An 18,712-nucleotide genomic window follows, 5' to 3' on the forward strand; every position below is an offset into this window, starting at 1 on the left:
CTTGGGGCCGAAGCGATAGCATAGTGGTAGGGCATTTGCCTTGCACGCGGTTGACCCAAGATGGACCTGGGTTCGATCATGGGTCCCATATGGCCCCATGAGCCAGGAGAGATTTCTGAGTGCATAGCCAGGAGTAACCTCTGAGTGTCACCGGGTGTGGGCCAAACACCAAAAAAAAAAAAAAAAAAAATCACTCCTGGATGTGCTCAGAGAACCATATGGGATCCTGGGGATTAAACTCAGATCAGCCATGTGCAAGGCAAGTGCCCTACCCTGTATTCTGTGCTCACTCCGGGGCACCTCCCCTCCCCAGACATTCTTTTTAAAAAGATGCATAGTGCTGAAGAGATAGTATTGTGGTTAGGTACACAGCTGACCCTGGTTTAGTTCAATGACTGGAAACACGTATGGGCCCCCAAGCCCCTCCAGTAGTGATCGCTGAGCATAGAGTCAAGAGAAATCCCTGAGTCCTGCCAGGTGTGTCCTCAGACCCAAATAAAATCAAATTATGTGTGTAAATAGGTTCATTATTATTCATTTCAGGTACCCAGACATGCTGTGGACTATTTCTGGATGCTGGGGGAGTCCAGTGGTAAACACTATTTCAAGTGGTAGGAGCCTGAACAAGTTGGACATTTCAGCTGCCCTCCATCCTTCCTAGGACTTCGGAGATTTGGAGGCAGCCTTCTCCCTCTTCAGCCTCTATTTCCTTCATCACTGAAGTGAAGGGCATGGACTAAAATGATGGTTAAGATGCCACTTTCAGATGTCTCACAGGAAAGTTAAGAGGAAAGAAGTCTGGGCACAGGGCATGAAGCAAATCAAAGAGTTTATAAAAATGTGCAAGGGAAGATGTGAGAAAGCCAAAAGGACTGGGAATAAAAGATCCATCGGAGAGCAGGAAGAAATGGGAGGAGGAGAAGGTGAAAAAGAGGAGGACAAGAGGAGAAGGTGAAGAGGAGAAGGAAGAGGAGGAAAAGGAGGAGGAGGAGAAGGAAGAGGAGGAGGAAGGTGCCTGATAAAAGCCACTCCATCCACCAGTCCATGAATTTTCATGGCTACCAGCTGGCATAAAGTCATAATGACAATTTTCAGCTCCTCTCACGGAATTGCATTTGTAATAATCATAACAATATTTCTACAGAGTAAAAATGACAAAGATAATTTGAAATGGAAAACAGTGACAAGATGCAAAATAAATTGTGCTCCTACCTGGCAACAAATTTAGGGACAGGACAGAATCTGCATAAGGAGAATTTATAAGCTGGCACCAACCGGGTATGGAGCCTGGAGAGGCACTGGATGGCTCCTGACTAGCCTCCTCAGGTAAATCAGGGAGAAATGGTGATGTTTTAGATCTGTACCATAGCAAGATCCTGCCCAGCATGGAAATCAGCGGGAAAAGAGTCCCTTTCGCATTTCAGTATCTGCCATGTAAAGGGCAGTGGTGCAAGTGCTCCAATGCCATGCCTAGGGTGATGTACCTACCTATTTGTGACTTTTGTGACTATCCCTGTGAACTTCACAGGTGACTTTGATTTCCTTGGAAGCCATTCAAGGTGCTGAAAAATTCTAGCATTAGACTGCAACTCTAGAACCAATCATGTGATCTAGCACCAACCAGGTAATCTAGCATCAGTCATATAGTCTAGTACCAAACTGCTACTCTAGCACCAGGCATGCAACTGATCTTCCTGATCTCCACAGAATCTACCTTCAAGATGCAGAACTATGTCTCAGAATTATGCTTTTTTCCCTGTTAGCCACATAAAGCCGTGCTCAGGGATCACTGCTGGCAGTGCTTGAGGGACCACATGTGGTGCTAGAGATCAAGCCTGGGTAGGATATATGCAAGGCAAATTAAGAGCCTTAACCCATGAACTATCTTGCCAGCCCCTATTTTAAAACATTTAAAAAATAATTTTGTTTTAATTTTGGGGCCCACCTCCGGCAGTGCTAAGGTGGTGTCATGTGGTACTGGGGATGAAACAGGGCTTCACTACACAGAACATGTTTGCTCAATCCTTTGAGCATTCTCCCTGTCGACAGGCTTCCCACACATGACTAGGATCAAGGGGGAAAAGTTCACGCTGAAAGAGTGTCAGAGCTCCAGTTCTTAAGCTTTTCTTAAAGGTAACCCTACTTACTTTTGCTCTTTGATTCATTTTTGGGGCCACACTCAGTACTTACCCCTGGCTGTCCTCAGTGCGTACACCTGGCTCTGTGCTCCAGGATCACTCCTAGTAGGTTTGGAGGGCCACATGGAGCTTAAGTATGGCTCAGCCACTTGCAAGCAGCATCCTGCCTGCTTCTCTGTCTCTCTGTCTCTGTCTCTCTCGCCCTCCTTCCTTCCCTCCACCATCACCCCAATCCGTTTCCTTTGAAAACACTGATTTACTGTGGTCACCAGAACCCCCAGAATTCTACTCCCCAATTCACTCCCAATGACAGAAAGAGGAGGGATGGAAAAAGTCAGGAGAAGAACCTGCTACAGCTTCTGAGATATCCTTACCTGAAAATGTCTGGAAATACTGCATGATCCAGGCGATCAGCATGGATAGCAGGAAGGTGCCCAGGAAGTAGATCTGCGAAGGTGAGAAGGACACAGAGGCATCAGCCAATGATCACGGTCAGGGAGCAGGTGAGGCGGGGGTCAAAGGGCACCTACCAGGGCCGAGTGCAGGACGGCGCTCCAGAGTAGGCGGAGGTGCAGGTAGAGCCAGGCCAGGGAGCAGGGGCTGAAGGACTCCTCCGGGCTGTGGTTCCAGCACCTGCAGGCAGAAAGCAGGGGCAGCCTGATGGGGTGGCGAGCTGGGTAGGCACAGGGCTGGAGTCCAGGAATGGGGTGCACTTGAGTGGCAAAGAAACAAGGCCAGTTGATGTGTGTGTGTGTGTGTGTGTGCATATGTGTGTACGCATCTATGTGTTGTGTATATTTGTGTCTATATGCATGCGAGTGTGTGGTGTTGTATGCGTGCTTCTATGTTCTGCGATGCATTTTGAGAAAACCAAGGTCTCATGCATGAAAGACATGCACTTGACCCTGCTATGCATTAAGGGCAGGTCTGAAGGGTCTGGAATCAGCCTGTAATTCTAGGAGTCTGGCAGAAGTTACCACAGTAACTCTATTGCTTGGTGAATAGAAAAGCCAACAAGTCCAGGGAGACTCCAAAACTGGTGATAGGTAGGGGCTGAACCACACCACACCTTAGGTCTGTGTCACGTACAGCTGGCCACTGCATCCCCATATTTCTCAAAAGGAAGGGTGCAGTTGTGGGGCACAGTGAAACTTTAGCATCTCCTGGAAAAACCAATACTCAGCAATTGAACCTCACATCACTCTCATTTTGTATATGACATCTCAGATATAAAAAAAAAAAAGGAAGAGAGAGTGTTTAGCTGAGCTTCCTTTGCTCCCCTTAATTTTAATTTTGGTTTGTTTGGGGGCTACATCTGGTGATGCTCCAGGGTTACTCCTGGCTCTCCACTTAGGAATCACTTGTGGTGGTGCTCAGGGACCACATGGAATGCTGTGGTTCAAATTCAGATTGGGTTCATGCAAGGCGAGAGCCTTACCTGCTAACTATCTCTCAAGCCCTATTTAAAATTTTTTTATTGGGGCTGGAGAGATAGTATGGAGGTAAGGCATTTGCCTTTCATGCAGAAGGCCATTGGTTCAAATCCCGGTATCTCATATGGTCCCCTGTGCCTGCCAGGAGCAATTTCTGAGTGTGGAGCCAGGAGTAACTCCTGAGCGCTGCCAGGTGTGACCCCAAAACAAAAAACAAACAAAAAATAAATAAATAAAAAAAATTTTATTAATGGAGATTCTGTGAATTGCTTTACTGTCAACGATGCACATTTCTAAAAATATTTTTTTTGCAGTACTCTTAGGGCCACAAGCATGCAAGGCACTAAGCTTAGAGTGATTAGTCACTATCCCCAGAAATATAGGAGGATTCCCCTATTTGAAATGGATCCCCATTTTTGTGATCAGCAAGCACTGTAAACTAAGAGAAGGCCTAATAGGAACTAAGAAAGCGACCACCGGCCTTCCAGAGCCCAGGAACTCACCTTTCAGTACAGCTCCTGGAGGATGGAGGAAATTACTCGAATGGACACTTGGGTCAATTTCCAAAAAATCCAGGATATGGGTTGGGGGATGTTAGCACCTTCCTCAATGAGCAGAGCCAGGTTGAAAGAAGCCCTGCCAAGAAGCCACAGATTCAAGTTCATCAACCCCTTGGCAGAACCAGGACACACATTCTTCATCAGCATTCACCCCAGTCCCACCTCTACAGAGTCCTTTGCTCTCACTCTCACTCTCTTTTGTCCCTAGAGCCAGATGGTTTTTGTCAGCTTCACTGATGATTGTTCCCCAAATGCACACATCTGAGACATTCATTTGCAGAAGAACAAGGAGGCGTTTAGAGGGATGCTGCGCCCCAATCTGCTCGGCAGGCCATTCAAACCAGGGGACCCTTGTCCTTCCCTGCTCACTCTCCTAAGACTGATCTTGCAAGAAAAACATTGTCCTTGTGGTGTCTGCCAAACCAGAAGGCCAGTCGAGCTACACACTGCCCAGCTATCTTATGTCTGCTCAACCCTGGGTTTCCATGCTCTGCCATGGCAGAAAGTGAATCTGGTACTTCTGCAGTAAGGACTGTCCCCATGAGCATCATGGCAAGGGAGAGTCTTTTTTTTTTTTATTTTTTGGTTTTTGGGTCACAACCCCCGGCGGTCGCTCAGGGTTACTCCTGACTGTCTGCTCAGAAATAGCTCCTGGCAGGCACGGGGGACCATATGGGACACCGGGATTTGAACCAACCACCTTTGGTCCTGGATTGGCTGCTTGCATGGTAAACACCACTGTGCTATCTCTCCGGGCCCAAGGGAGAGTCTTTATACACAGAGCAGATGAGTGGTCCTACCCCCCCCACTTGGATCAGTGCTGCCCCTCTACCATGCAGCCCTGTTTTTTCTTCTCTGTACCCTACTATTATGACCCTAGCAGTGCAGCAGGATCTTCCCTACCAGAGCCAAATAAAATCTGGTCTGATGAGTCAAGGGGCTTGGTGAGAATGAAGGTGTTGTAGCCATGAGGCAAAAGGTTGCATTGGGTGAGTTGGAGTTAGACCCAAAAATGAACCAGAAATGCTGCACCATATGCCACAGGACAAATGATCCAGGGCTGCTTCCCTTCCAAGACTCCACAGACTATTATAGTGACCCACAGTCTCCCTTTGGTTAACACAGCTAAGTGAATATTTTCTTATTTTATTTTTTAGTCTCAGGGCCACTACCAGCAGTGCTCATAGTTGAATGTCCTGGCTCTGTCCTTCAGGATCACACCAAATGGGACTTGTGGAAAAATATGGGGTGCTAGGGATAAAACCTGGTTGCTTCATGGCAAGCAGGGCCCTAGCTGCTGTGGCTATTACTCTAGCTCCTAAGTTAAAATTTCAGCCCACTAGATCTCTACCATTCTGTACAATGGCCATAGCCAAAGTCATGGCAGTGGACACTTTCTGGTGTCTGTTGGTTTGAGCCACTGCTGCATAGTCTTTACTATGATACATCCTCATGATAAAACACTGAGCTAAGTGCTCTGGTCCTCCCTATTCTAGAAAAGTGCAATTCAAGGCATAGAGAGATTCAGGAACTTGCGTAAGGTCACATAGCTGGAAAGGGGTAGAGCTGGCATTCAAACACAAGCAGATGGGGGTTCAGAGTCATAACCATCAAAAACCTTCAAACACACTAAAGTACTAAGAGCCCTTGGATTCTACTGCGATGAAAGGAAGAAAGAAGGAAGGAAGGAAGATGAAGGAAGGAAGGAAGGAAGGAAGGAAGGAAGGAAGAAGAAGGGAAAGGAAGGAAGGAAGGAAGGAAGGAAGGAAGGAAGGAAGGAAGGAAGGGAAGGAAGGAAGGAAGGAAGGAAGGAAGGAAGGAAGGAAGGAAGGAAAGGAAGGAAGGAAGGAAGGGAAGGATGAAGGAAGGAAGGAAGAGGAAGGAGGGAAGGAAGGAAGGAAGGAAGGAAGGGAAAGAGGGAAGGAAGGAGAAAGAAAGGAAGAAATAGAAAGAAAGGAAAAGAAAGAAAGAAAGAAAGAAAGAAAGAAAGAAAGAAAGAAAGAAGAAAAGAAAGAAAGAAAGAAAGAAAAAGAAAGAAAGAAAGAAAGAAAGAAAGAAAGAAAGAAAGAAAGAAAAAGAAAGAACTGGTCAAAGTGTTAAGACACTTAGATATATATGCACACATACACAAAAGCAGAAATAGATATCCTCACAATTCCTTACAAGGAAGATACGTTTAAAACAGGAGATATTAGAAGGGAAAAAAAGACTTTATGAAATGTTAATTTCTCCAGCAATGGAAAAATAACAGTATTAAAATAAATGGGAAAATAGAGTTGGGAGTATTTGCATTCAGTGTAATAACTTAAAGGTTCATTATCTTCTGGGCAAGAGTACAATGAGCTCATTCTGCATTAAATTTTTAAAAAGGACCCAAATTTAAATAGATAAGCAAGAAAAGACTAAGAATAGGGAATCATGCAAAATAAAACATAGTCAATTATCAAAGACAAGTATGTAAAAGTGCCCATTCTCACTAATAATCAAGTCAATGCAATTCAAAACAATAAGAATCAAATTATAATTATTCAATTAGCAAAATATAGTCACAAAAATATCCAGTGCTAGCAAGATTTCAGTTACTCTCCACCCTTCACCCTGAGGGATGATGCATTCATTTGGAAAGCCTATCTGGGGAGCAAACAGGCAACATTCGATTATTGTGTAGCTGTGAAGCCATTTAAGGCCATTTGACTCAGTCACAAAGTCCTTCAAATTATAAGTAAGTGGTTTAGATGAAGAGGGGGGAAAGGAAATATGAAAATGTTCATTATGGCACCAGTTGTAATTACAGCACAAAGAGAATCACCTCTTGATCTTCCTTGAAAGGCCATAAATCCACAAGGGCAAAAACACTGTCCATTAGCTTATGTCCCACCATGTCTAAGGGTCCAAGACTATGGCTGACCCAGATATGAATGTCTCAAATCAATGACTACAAACAAAAGAATTTGAATGTTCACACTGAGATAAATGACAATACATCAACTTGACAGATCAGAGGACAATGATCAAGAGGAACAAAGCCAGAAATCGTATGATGAGATGTGCCCTTTCCTACACAATGTGAGAGGAGGCATATTGGAATATGTATGCTCCAGTGACCATTACCAAGACACATGTCCCGTGGGCAGACACTGGAAGGAAACAGGAAGACATGAAGATGCGCAGTTCTTACCACAGAACGTGAGTAGTCTTTAGATATTATTTGTCCTATTAAAAGTCTCCTTTTGGCTAAAGAAGTAGTACCAGGCTGACCCTAGTTTGATCCCTGGAACCATATACAGTATCCTTAGCACCTGAGTACAGAGCCAGAAGTAAGCTCTATGCACAACTAGATATGATCCCCCCCACAACCTACACCCCCCAATAAAAAATTAAATATAAAAGTCTCTTTGGATGCATTTTTTTTCTTTTGAGTACTCAAACCAGTGTTCAGGGAACCAAGTGATGGCGGGTATTGAACCTGGGAATCCCTCATGTAAGCTCTAGTCCTTTGAACCAATTATCTGGCCCATTTGTTTTTATCTCATTGATTTTCAGGTAAAAAAATACAAAAACAACAAAACACACACACACAAAACCAAAAACTGAAACCCAAAACATCAGAACTGATATATATATAGTATATATATAAATACATATATATACATATAAAATATAGTTTTCAACTAATTTGGAATGACTCAGATGTCATTTAAGGCAGTGTGGCTCTGTGTCAAGCCTTTTTAACACCATTTCCTTCTTGTTTATTCCAGAGAAAGAATAATGAACTAGGATCATGTACTCTTGAGTTCACTCAACAAGTAAGAACAAACAAAGCCTTGAATACTCATAACCTGTGAGGGAGGTACTGTTTACAGATGACAAAAAAAGTCTCAGTGACATAGGGATTTGCCATGTGCACACGACTACGAAGGGAAAGAGAGTGAGATAGGAAGATAAGCACCCCATAAAGTACCACCTGATTAATGAGACATAGTAGAATAGGGAAGGCACTTGCTTAGTATGCAACTGACCCTGGTTCAATCCCTGGCACTTCATACGGTCCCCTGAGAAATGTCAGAAATGATCCCTGAGCACAAAACCAGGAGTAAACCCTGAGCACAGCCAAAAAAAAGAGCCAATTGATAGAGATAGAGGGAGATTAAATTTTGCTCTATGATTTCCTTTAACAGTGTGACACTGGAAACTTTTTACCAAGAGAATGAGAGCAAGGACTCCAACTCCCATCTCAGAAATAACCCTAAGAGCCCATGGGATAATTCTCATCCAAGCCAATGAAGAAGGAAGGAGGGAAAAAACGAATCACAGGAGTACCACATAGTCATCACTGCTGCAGGCAACTCCTCCTGAAGGAAACTAGCGTGTAAAAATTGGAGGGGAAACAGATTTCTGCACCACGGCCAAATTCTCTCCCCAGGAAAATCTATCAGTGAGAAAGGAAAGATCTTCATTTTTCCAGGGAGAAACTCAAGCAATAATCATTCTAACAGGGGGACTAGGTTTAACTTACACAGTAGAAAAACAGAGATAGTGGACATGACTTCCACAATACACTGAGGACACCTCACTTCTGCGTTTCTAATGTTCCCCAAAATGCACACTCAGAGTGCACTCAGAAGCACAAAGGCATAATTCCCCAAAGAAATTGTCTACAATATATTCAACACCAGTATTCTTTTTGGTTATTGTTTGTTATGGGCCACATCTGGCAGTGCTCATGGGTGATTCCTGGCTCTGGTCCTGGTGATGTCTGGGTAGAACAATAGGTGGTACCGGGGATCATACCAGCTATCCTGCATGCCAAAGCAAATGTTCAGTTCAGTGCACTGTATCTTGAACCCAATAAGTTTTTTTTAAAAGTAATTGAGGGGCTATAGTAATATATAGTGGTAAGGTGTTTGCTTTGCAGGTGGTTGACCCAAGTTCAATCTCCAATATCCCACTGGTTCCCTGAATATTTCCAGGTATAATTCCTGAGTAATTCCACAAGTAATTCCATGAGCATTGCCAAGAGTGACCTAGTTCCACTCCTCCAAAGTGACTGAGAGTCCCATCACAGAAATGCTGAACCCACTATAATGGCAAACAATCCTGTAGCATTTGGACCATTTGGATCACAAGTCTAAGTTCCTGACTTTCTACCTTGGTTTGAGGTAGCTTGATGGAATCTGCTAGAAAGACTCCTAAGGCTTGGAGCCAGAAGCTTCACCTACTATTGGCTTTGAGCAATTTCTTCACTACCTTGTCTTGGTGTATAAAGTGGGGCAATAATCGCCACTTAATAGCCCCTGGTGTGAGAAACACAGTGGGAGCTCAACAAATGCTCATAAAGGGTCAGTATCTTTCCCACCCCCCTTGTGTCATAGCATGGGGCTGTGCAAAGGAATAAACAAAGACAGTCAACCTTGAGGCACAGTGAGACAGCTAGGCTTGAGGTTGCCTAGTTCATGCCCATTGCTCATCTCTGGGTCTTACCTGGGAGTCTCCATCCAGGGCTGCTTGTGCGTACATCTGTACAGACAACTCAAGGTCCTGGGACTGGTTGGGATAGCCATAGTAGTACAGGTCTCCCATTTTCAAATAGGCTGAAGGAGAGAAAGCAGAGATCGATGGAAATGATAAGCCCCCGATTGGGGGTCAAAGAGGGGAACATTTTTTTAGGCCATATCTAGCAGAGTTCAGGGCTACTCCTGACTGCACTTAGAAATCCCTCCTGGGCCCGGAGAGATAGCACAGCGGCGTTTGCCTTGCAAGCAGCCGATCCAGGACCAAAGGTGGTTGGTTCGAATCCCAGTGTCCCATATGGTCCCCCGTGCCTGCCAGGAGCTATTTCTGAGCAGACAGCCAGGAGTAACCCCTGAGCACCACCGGGTGTGGCCCAAAAACCAAAAAAAAAAAAAAAAAAAAAAAAGAAATCCCTCCTGGCAGGCTCAGGAGACCATATGGAACCTAGAATGGGCCACATGAAGACCTTGCTGTGCTATTCCTCCAGCCTAGAGTGGAGAACTTTTGTGAAAAGCACTCAGATTCTTTTCTTGCCCTGCTGGGGAAAGAGAAGGGGAGAGAGACCAGCCACTTTACAGCCAAAGTCCAGGCTGTTGGCTGCACCTGGTTCCATATCTGAGATTCGGCTGCTGGAACTGATAGCAGATGGGGGTGTCTTTACTCTGTCTAAGTTGCAGATTAAAATTTTTCCCTGAGGAAAACATTTTATAAGTGCATGCCACTATGGGGAATATATTACCAAGGGAATAAATCTAAGATTGAGAGAGAGAGAGAGAGAGAGAGAGAGAGTGTGTGTGTGTGTGTGTGTGTGTGAGAGAGAGAGAGAGAGAGAGAGAGAGAGAGAGAGAGAGAGAGAGAGAGAGAGAGAGAGATAGATGTCTGCTATAGAGGCAGGCAGAGTGAGGGTGGGAGGGAAAGGCACCTTGATGATAAAAATATGCCTGGTGAAGGGTGTTGGACATTGTATGACAAACTCAATCATGAACAACTTTGTAATTGTATATCTCATGGTTTTTCAATTAAATTTTTATTTAAATAAAAAGAAACCACTCTTTTACTATTGGAGACTTTTAGGGGAAAGATTGTGTTTATAAGAGGAAGAGGGGGGCCCGGAGAGATAGCACAGCGACGTTTGCCTTGCAAGCAGCCAATCCAGGACTAAAAGTGGTTGGTTCAAATCTTGGTGTCCCATATGGTCCCCTGTGCCTGCCAGGAGCTATTTCTGAGCAGACAGCCAGAGTAACCCCTGAGCACCGCCGGGTGTGGCCCAAAAACCAAAAAAAAAAAAAAAAAGAGGAAGAGGGAAAGTGCTTGCCTTGTATGTGGTAGACCCCAGTTCAGTCCCCAGCACTACATAGGGTAGATCAAAGCACTTGTTTGGAAAGAACCTTAAGCACAAAACCAGGAGTAGCTGCCAGTGAGCACTTCCAGGTACATCCAAAGAAAAATAAATAAATAAAAAATAATAAAACAAGAGAAGGGGGCTGGTGGACAGACAGGTGAGAAAAAGTAAAGGTGTTGGAATGTACAACCATGAAACTCAATGATTCGGGGGTAGGCTGATGATGAGTACAGTGAGGGGTGAAAATTTTTTCAGTATTGGAAGTCACTGGTAAACCAGCACAATTTTCATTAACAAAACAGAAAACCAAAAAGGGGCCAGAGATATTGTCCAGTGGTTAAGGAGCTTGCCTTGCAAACAGCTGACCAGTTTGCTCCTTGATAATTCATACTCCCCAGAGCAACCCTGAGTACAAAGCAAGGGGAGGCCTCTGAAACACCATTGGGTATGTGTTAGATTATACCTTATTTCACCTAAAACAAAGGTCATCCTTGGTTTCTTTGTATCTCTTTGTTTACAACTTGGTTTTACCCCAAAATAGAGATGGTCTTACATGTAAACCTGGGTGGCACTGGCTCGGGATAGCCTGAGCTATCTGTCCTTACTCTGTTCTTACTCCCCCACCTAGAGATGGTCTCTGTATTCAATAAAAATGACAGTATATCAGGCAACTTGCCACGAGATACAAGACTGTCAGACTACACATGTTTCACCCTCAGCCTGGTTTGGCTTATTTCGTGCAGTGACTCTGCTTCAGACCTGTTCACCCAGGAAATAGAAAATGTGAAAATAGAGTATGTGGGTGATTTTACAGATATGGTTCAATCATTCCCCACTCATACATTTTTTTTTTTTAAAGAGAGGGTGTCTATATCTATCACAGTCTAACGAGAAAACTAGAATTCACGTCAGAGGATTGAAAAAGGAGGATTATCATACTGGGGCCAGTGGACAGGGCTTCGGAAGAGCTCTAAAACATTCTGAGGGGCTTTAGACCAGTGGAGAGTGGCCATGCTGCAGAAAGCATCATTGCTTCCTGAGTACTGCAGGCTGGCCCGAGCTGCAGGCAGAAGAAGGCAGCAGGAGAAGCCCACCAGTCATCACCACAAGGCTTTGAACCTCCATCAGGTTCCAAAGGGCAGAAAGAACTGGAAGCTCAATGCCAAGAAAGCTGAGAAGTATAGTCCCTGGGGGTAACTGGAGGACTGAAAAGGAAGGCTCTGGCCGGACCCATAGAAGAGCAAATTGAGCATTTGTTTGTCATGCAGTAGACCCAGGTTCAATTCCTAGCATCCCATATGCTCCCCCAAGCACCATCAGGAGTAATTTCTGTTTGTTTGTTTGTTTGTTTGCTTTTGGGTTACACCCAGCAGTGCTCAGGGGTTACTTCTGGCTCTAAGCTCAGAAATCGTTCCTGGCAGGCTCGGGGGATAATATGGGATGCTGGGATATGCATACCATCCTTCTGCATGCAAGGCAAACACCCTACCTTCATGCTATCTCTCCAGCCCAGGAGTAATTTCAGAACACAGAACCAGGAGTGACCCCTGGACATTTCCGGCTGTGCTCCCAAAAGAAAACAAAACAAGGCTGATGGGGAACACTTTCTGACCCTCTCTACTAAGTGTTTAAGGACATATAAGAAACCAAAAAAAAAAGAAAAAAAAAAAAAAAACTACAGGAGCCTCAGGGTAAAGTGAAAGGCCTTAAGAGCAGAGATCTTGGGGCCGGGTAGGTGGCGCTGGAGGTAAGGTGTCTGCCTTGCAAGCGCTAGCCAAGGAAGGACCGCGGTTCGATCCCCCGGCGTCCCATATGGTCCCCCCAAGCCAGGGGCGATTTCTGAGCACATAGCCAGGAGTAACCCCTGAGCGTCAAACAGGTGTGGCCCAAAAACCAAAAAAAAAAAAAAAAAAAGAGCAGAGATCTTAGGTGCCTGCCTTGCCTGCGCTAGCCTTGGACGGACCACAGTTGGATCCCCCGTCGTCCCATATGGTCCCCCAAGCCAGGAGCAACTTCTGAGCGCATAGCCACAGGAGTAACCCCTGAGCGTTACCGGGTGTGGCCCAAAAACCAAAAAAAGAGCAGAGATCTTGGGGCCCTCGAGGTGGCTCTAGAGGTAAGGTGTCTGCCTTGCAAGAGCTAGCCAAGGAAGGACCGCGGTTCGATCCCCTGGCGTCCCATATGGTCCCCCCAAGCCAGGGGCAATTTCTGAGCACTTAGCCAGGAGTAACCCCTGAGCATCAAACGGGTGTGGCCCAAAAACCAAAAAACCAAAACCAAGAAAACCTTAGACCACAATTCCCCAAAAAGAACCTGCAGGAGGCTCAGGGCACAGAAGAGACAAACCCTTAAGGACAGAGATCTTGGGGTTAGAGTTGACAGTACAGCATGTAGGGGGGCGCTTGCCTTGCATGCAGTGAACCTGGTTCAATCCCTTGCATCTTATATGGCCTTCCGAGTATGGATTCCTGAGTGCAGAGCCAGGAGTAACCCCTGAACATCACCAGGTATGATCCAAAAACAAAACCAAAGAGACACAAAAGAGCAGAAATCTTTCACGTCCCTGTCTAATTGCCTCAGGTCTCGCACTGTTAGCCTCCCTGTTTCTAAAGCATTCAAGGCAGCAAGGCTTCCATTTAGCAGCTCTACATACCAAATGAAGGAGCATCGATCTGGAAAACAGAGAAATTATAGTATCTCCAAACACAATTAATGCCCAAGTATCTCTTGGCCAGGTCCTAAAAGGAAGGGAAAGGGGAGAAAAAGTTAATGCATGAATGTTGCAACCCAGCACATGGCCTTCATGGACCTTAAGTGGGTATTCTGGAAAGGGTACACGCACTTACCGGCCGCTCCTCGCAGATGTGAGCTAAATTTGTCTGCGACACTTCAATTCCAGTTTCTGCTGCTAAAACATAATACAGCAAAGCTTCGTGCCTAAAAATAGACGATTAATAATAAATTTTATTTAGTGGCTCTTACTATTATTCACAGAGCTTTATATTCAAACAGAAGAGGGCACAAAATAAGCAGTATTTTTTTTTTGAAAACCGCCAAATCATGAGTTTGTGTGTGTGTGTGTTTTTTCTTAAATAAATACTGTTGTTAAAAATACTGCCTGCGCTGATTTATTTTTTTATCTTAAAGGCTGAACTCACAGATAAAGTCAGGGGAGCTCATTGATACAACAGCTACCTCTACTGGCCAAACGGGGTATGGAATGTGGTTGGGGTTGCTGTCTACTTCTTTTATTAGCCTGGGAAGGGGGTGGGGAGGTGGCTTGAATTTCCAAGGCCTTATTAAGATATGAGTGGCATCAGGAAATCTGTTCCTGAGCTTTCTAAACCTTTGTCGTGGGGAAGGTTTTCTGGGGCTCAGGTTTCTGAGCCAGCTTAATTAATCAAAGCCAAGCTTTTGTGGAACCATAGAAGTTTGGCAAAGGACAGACAATTAACAAGGGCAGAGATCGCAAGGGTCAAAGACATCTTGGGGAAGAAAGGAAATGAGCCTTGAACAAGACCAGCAATTGAATAATCGCAAGACCAGAGTTGGCCTGTCATTAGCTAGAAGGCTGGCATGAGATTCCTAAAAGGAAACATAGAGAGAAGATCCTAGGATCTGGAACTCAGGCTATAGCCCCTGCTGGGATAGGATCAGGAGAAAAATTACTGTGGAGATCTAAGCCCCCATGTAGATTCTTATTTTAACAGTCCTCTCCTGAGAAAGGCCCACTTGACTTATCGGAGGGAGAGAAATTGCAGCAACTAAGGCGCTTGCCTTGTATATGCCTGTCCCAGTTTGATCCCTGGCACCACAAATGGTTCCCTGAGTTCCTGCCAGGAGTGATCTCGGACAGCCAGAAGTGGGTCCAAAATCAAAATGATCAACTCAATAAATATAAAAAGTCATCAGAGATCTGTGCAAAGATTCGGAGGCTCTCAAGTTCATGGGTCAGAGATTCCCATGAGAACCAACACTCTCCAAAACTAACTTCTGAAAAGGACTAAATAAATAAGCCCCACCTGGCCCCAGAAGACAAGTTTAAAAAATGTGCCAAAGTTGGGTTGGGAAGATGGCTCAAAGGGCTTGTGACAGAATACCATCCCCAACCCATTCCATCCCCTGCAGTGCACCTCCAAAGTGCATACCCTCATCTTCAGCATCACCATAACAACCAAACAAAAATGTGGAGAAGGATCTATGCAAAAATACTCTCCAGGGGCCAGAGCAATAGTCCAGCAGTTGGGGTGATTGCCTTGCATGCAAAAAACCTGAGTTTATTTCACATCATCCTATATGGTCTCCTGAAAACAGAATAATTTTTGAGTGCAGAGCCAAGAGCATTGCTGAGTGTGGCCCCCAAAATTGAACTAAACCAAAACAAAAATCTGTCTGTCCAGTGGAAGAAAGGAGTGAGAAGGAGCAGACTTTCATTCTGCTAAAGCATGGTGAGAGAGACAGTTCAAAGTGCTGAGTTCAGGCTTCGCACGCAGGAAGGCCAGTCCCATCCCTAACACTGCCTGATCCTCTGAATACTGCAAAGCCTGATCCCCCATTACTGAGCCAGGAACACCTCTGAGTGAGGCCGCCAAACCAATGTGAAACCAAACCAAAGCAAAAACTATTTGGGAAAACAACCATAAAACAGAATCCACCTGTCTCCGGTACAGATGCATGTAGGCTACTACTAATAAAATAATACAAATTTATCTACATAACTCTAGCAGCACTTCTAGGTGATGAGCACGCACGTCATTCTCCCTTTCTTGGCTTTTTAATGGATCTGATTTCCTCCATCTTCAATGTACTTCCCAGCTGACAGATTAATTTGATCTGTGAACAGTTGTTCTCAAGCTTTTTTTTTCCCTCCATAAAGTCTATGTAGTTGACAAGAATAATGTTCTTCATTTCTACTCTCCCCAAGAACTGTCCGAGGGAGGAAGGAGGTGTGAGGCTACAGGTAAACTCAGAAAAGTAGACCCTGAAGACTTCTTGCCTATTATTTTCTTTCTTTTTGGGGGGTGGGGTGGGGGAGGTATACCTGGTGGTGTTCAGGGGTTACTCCTGGCTCTGCACTCAGAAATCGCTCCTGGCAGGCTCAGGAGACTATATGGGATGCCGGGGATCAAATCCATGTCCATTCTGGATCAGCCACATGCAAGGCAAATGCCCTACTGCTGTGTTACTGACCCAAGAAAAACTAGTCTCTTTTCTACACTGCACAGCAGGCTGCCCCCTTAGGAAGGCAACCAGGAGGTGAGATGAGGACAGTCAAACCTTCCCTCTCACACACTGTAGTGCATGGCTGCTGAGTGAGCAGATTCTCCTGCTCCAGGGACACCCAATGCCACCGACCAATTAGCCGTGACTCATGCTGAGGGGGAGCTGAGGTGAATAGACCCAGAGAACAAACCCACGACTGCAACTGCACGACCCAAGAACCTTTGACATGTTCTTCCAGAACTGGTGAAAAGCACATGTAGTTACCAGTGAGGTCGTGCAGCAGGTAGAGGGATTGCTTGTCATGCAGATGACTCCGGCTGAATCCCTGGCACCTCTTAGGGTCTCCCAAGTATTGCCAGGAGTGATATCTGAGCACAGAATCAAGAGTAATCCCTGAGCATTACCAGATGTGGGCCAAAAGCCCTCCAGCCCATTGCTTTTGGCCCACATTGCAATGGGCCAACTGGAAATGTTGTCCATTACAAAAAATATGCATTATCTTTGCAAAAAAATGCAAAAAAAAATCACATGTGGTGGTTACTGAACCCTCAGGGCAAACTCCAGATACAAGGGTTCAGAGCAGGGTATGGGAGAAAGTGCCTCTCCTGCAATAAGATTTGCATCACCAAAATTTCAGAAGGACCTGGTTCTCTGGAGTCCTTGAGCACACACCTCTGCCTCAAGTTTCCCCCAGGAAGGGACGAGGGAAGGTGCTGGTATAGGCTGGTTTTTTTTCAAGTCTAGTTTAGAGCCAGCCCCCCTTGAACCGCCAGTACTATATCGAATTTGGCTCGTGCTATTAGCAAGAGTTAACAGTGGGCCCGCTTGGGGCTCAGCAGTGCAGCATATGATGCCTGTGCCCCAGGATCTGGGTTCTGCTTCCTGCATCCATGAGTGAAAGAAATCAAATGAAATGAGGTTTTCTTAGATGGCAGGGGATAAGCTATTCAGATTTGGAGGTCAACAGGCTCGAGGCTGCCATGCCTAGAAGAGCTGAGTCTCTCTGATCAGCTTCTTAAAGGAAGTTTCTTGTCTCTAGTATCTGGTGGCAGAGGACAAGTTTCACTTGAAAATGTGCACTGTCCAATTACAGATATGCCACGGCTGGGGGCCATTCATGGCACTCTCTCTGTTTCCTTAGAGGAAGTGCCCTGAATGCATCAAAAAGACATGCTGAAAAGCACCAATGTTAGCTCAGGTTCTGGACAGAAAGGCAGCTCTGGCTGGCTCCTGTCTGGGAGAAACAATCAGACACAGGCAAGCCCTGCCACCGTATTGAAGACGTTCTCTATGCACCCCCCAGGCTAGATCTCCCTCCTTCTGGAGCCCTTGGACACACACACACACACACACACACACACACACACACACACACACACACACACACACCACACACACAAACACACACCACTGCTGCAGAAACCCCAGCTTCTCCACTAGCTGTTCCGACTTAACTTAGTCCAACAGAGACTGCTAGGAAGTATTAATTACAGATCTTTCTAGATGCAAATTCCTGGAACAAACAGGCACTCAGCCCAGACAACATGCAGAAAGCTCAAAGACAAGCCATGTGTGGTCCTTAAACGAACTTCCTTGGGGTTCCACAAGCCAAAGAAAACATCCAGTTCCAATGCACTACAGTGTAATTGGTCACTGTATGGTCGCTCTGATGAGGATGTAGCATGGTTGGAGGGTGGGGTGAGGGAGTGTTGGGAGTGCAGACAGGGAGGAGGGAGAACCAATTTAGGGACACATCTGCTACTCGCCCACTCCAAGCTGGGCACATGCATTTCTAGAATGTTTAGGGATACATATTAATAACCAATCCTTGGACTGCTTGCTGTGAATTTGAGCAGTTCTCAGACAATTCTATTATTTCCTCTGTGCTCTCTCTTCTGCTGGTGCCTGAAGCAGCTCACACAGGAAGGGTGTAAAAAAAAAAAAAAAACCACAACAAATCTTGGGGTCTCTGTGGAATCCTGAAACCCTAGCCCTGAGCAGAGAAGCACATTTCATCCATAGGGAACTTTGCATGCCAGCTTGTCTTAATGAAACCTCGCATAACCTAGGCCCTGAGCTAAATATTTGGGGGTTTATTTAAAACAAAGACCAACACAACACAATGCTCGTAGATCAAGTCAGGGAGGGGTTGAGGGGAAGAGAAATGGAACAACAGGAAGGTGCCTTCTCCCAGGCTGACTTCTCTGGATGTCAAAAGACAGCCCCAGGTGTGACAAGATTCTCTTCTGGGTAAAGCCTAAACTGTGAGAAGCCCGGTTCTCAATGACACATCTTTTTAGAACCATCCTAGCTAAATCTTGGAAAGATGCAGAGAAGTACCAGCTCATCAAACTGACACATGTAATTTGAAAATAACATCCAGAATAAATTCCCTCACAGAAAATGGAAAGGGGGTGGACTTAGGACATTGATGGATGATTTAGTTCTACTACAGCAAAATAGATAGTACCCTAAAAAGACTTAGGGGTAGGGTGGGGGAGACCA

General features: G+C 45.3%; 1 protein-coding gene across 1 annotated transcript in view; it reads right to left on the bottom strand.

Moving 5' to 3' along the window:
• SEL1L3 (SEL1L family member 3) overlaps positions 1–18,712 on the bottom strand; it is a 126,467-nt gene that overhangs the window by 13,235 nt on the left and 94,520 nt on the right. Inside the window, 7 exon segments of the mRNA XM_049790005.1 lie at positions 2,513–2,585; positions 2,669–2,811; positions 4,123–4,159; positions 4,162–4,242; positions 9,613–9,722; positions 13,638–13,722; positions 13,831–13,921. Coding sequence (XP_049645962.1) covers positions 2,513–2,585; positions 2,669–2,811; positions 4,123–4,159; positions 4,162–4,242; positions 9,613–9,722; positions 13,638–13,722; positions 13,831–13,921 — 620 coding nt within the window.

The sequence above is a fragment of the Suncus etruscus genome, chromosome 16 (genome assembly GCF_024139225.1).
Source record: "Suncus etruscus isolate mSunEtr1 chromosome 16, mSunEtr1.pri.cur, whole genome shotgun sequence".
NCBI classification, from domain to species: Eukaryota; Metazoa; Chordata; class Mammalia; order Eulipotyphla; family Soricidae; genus Suncus; species Suncus etruscus.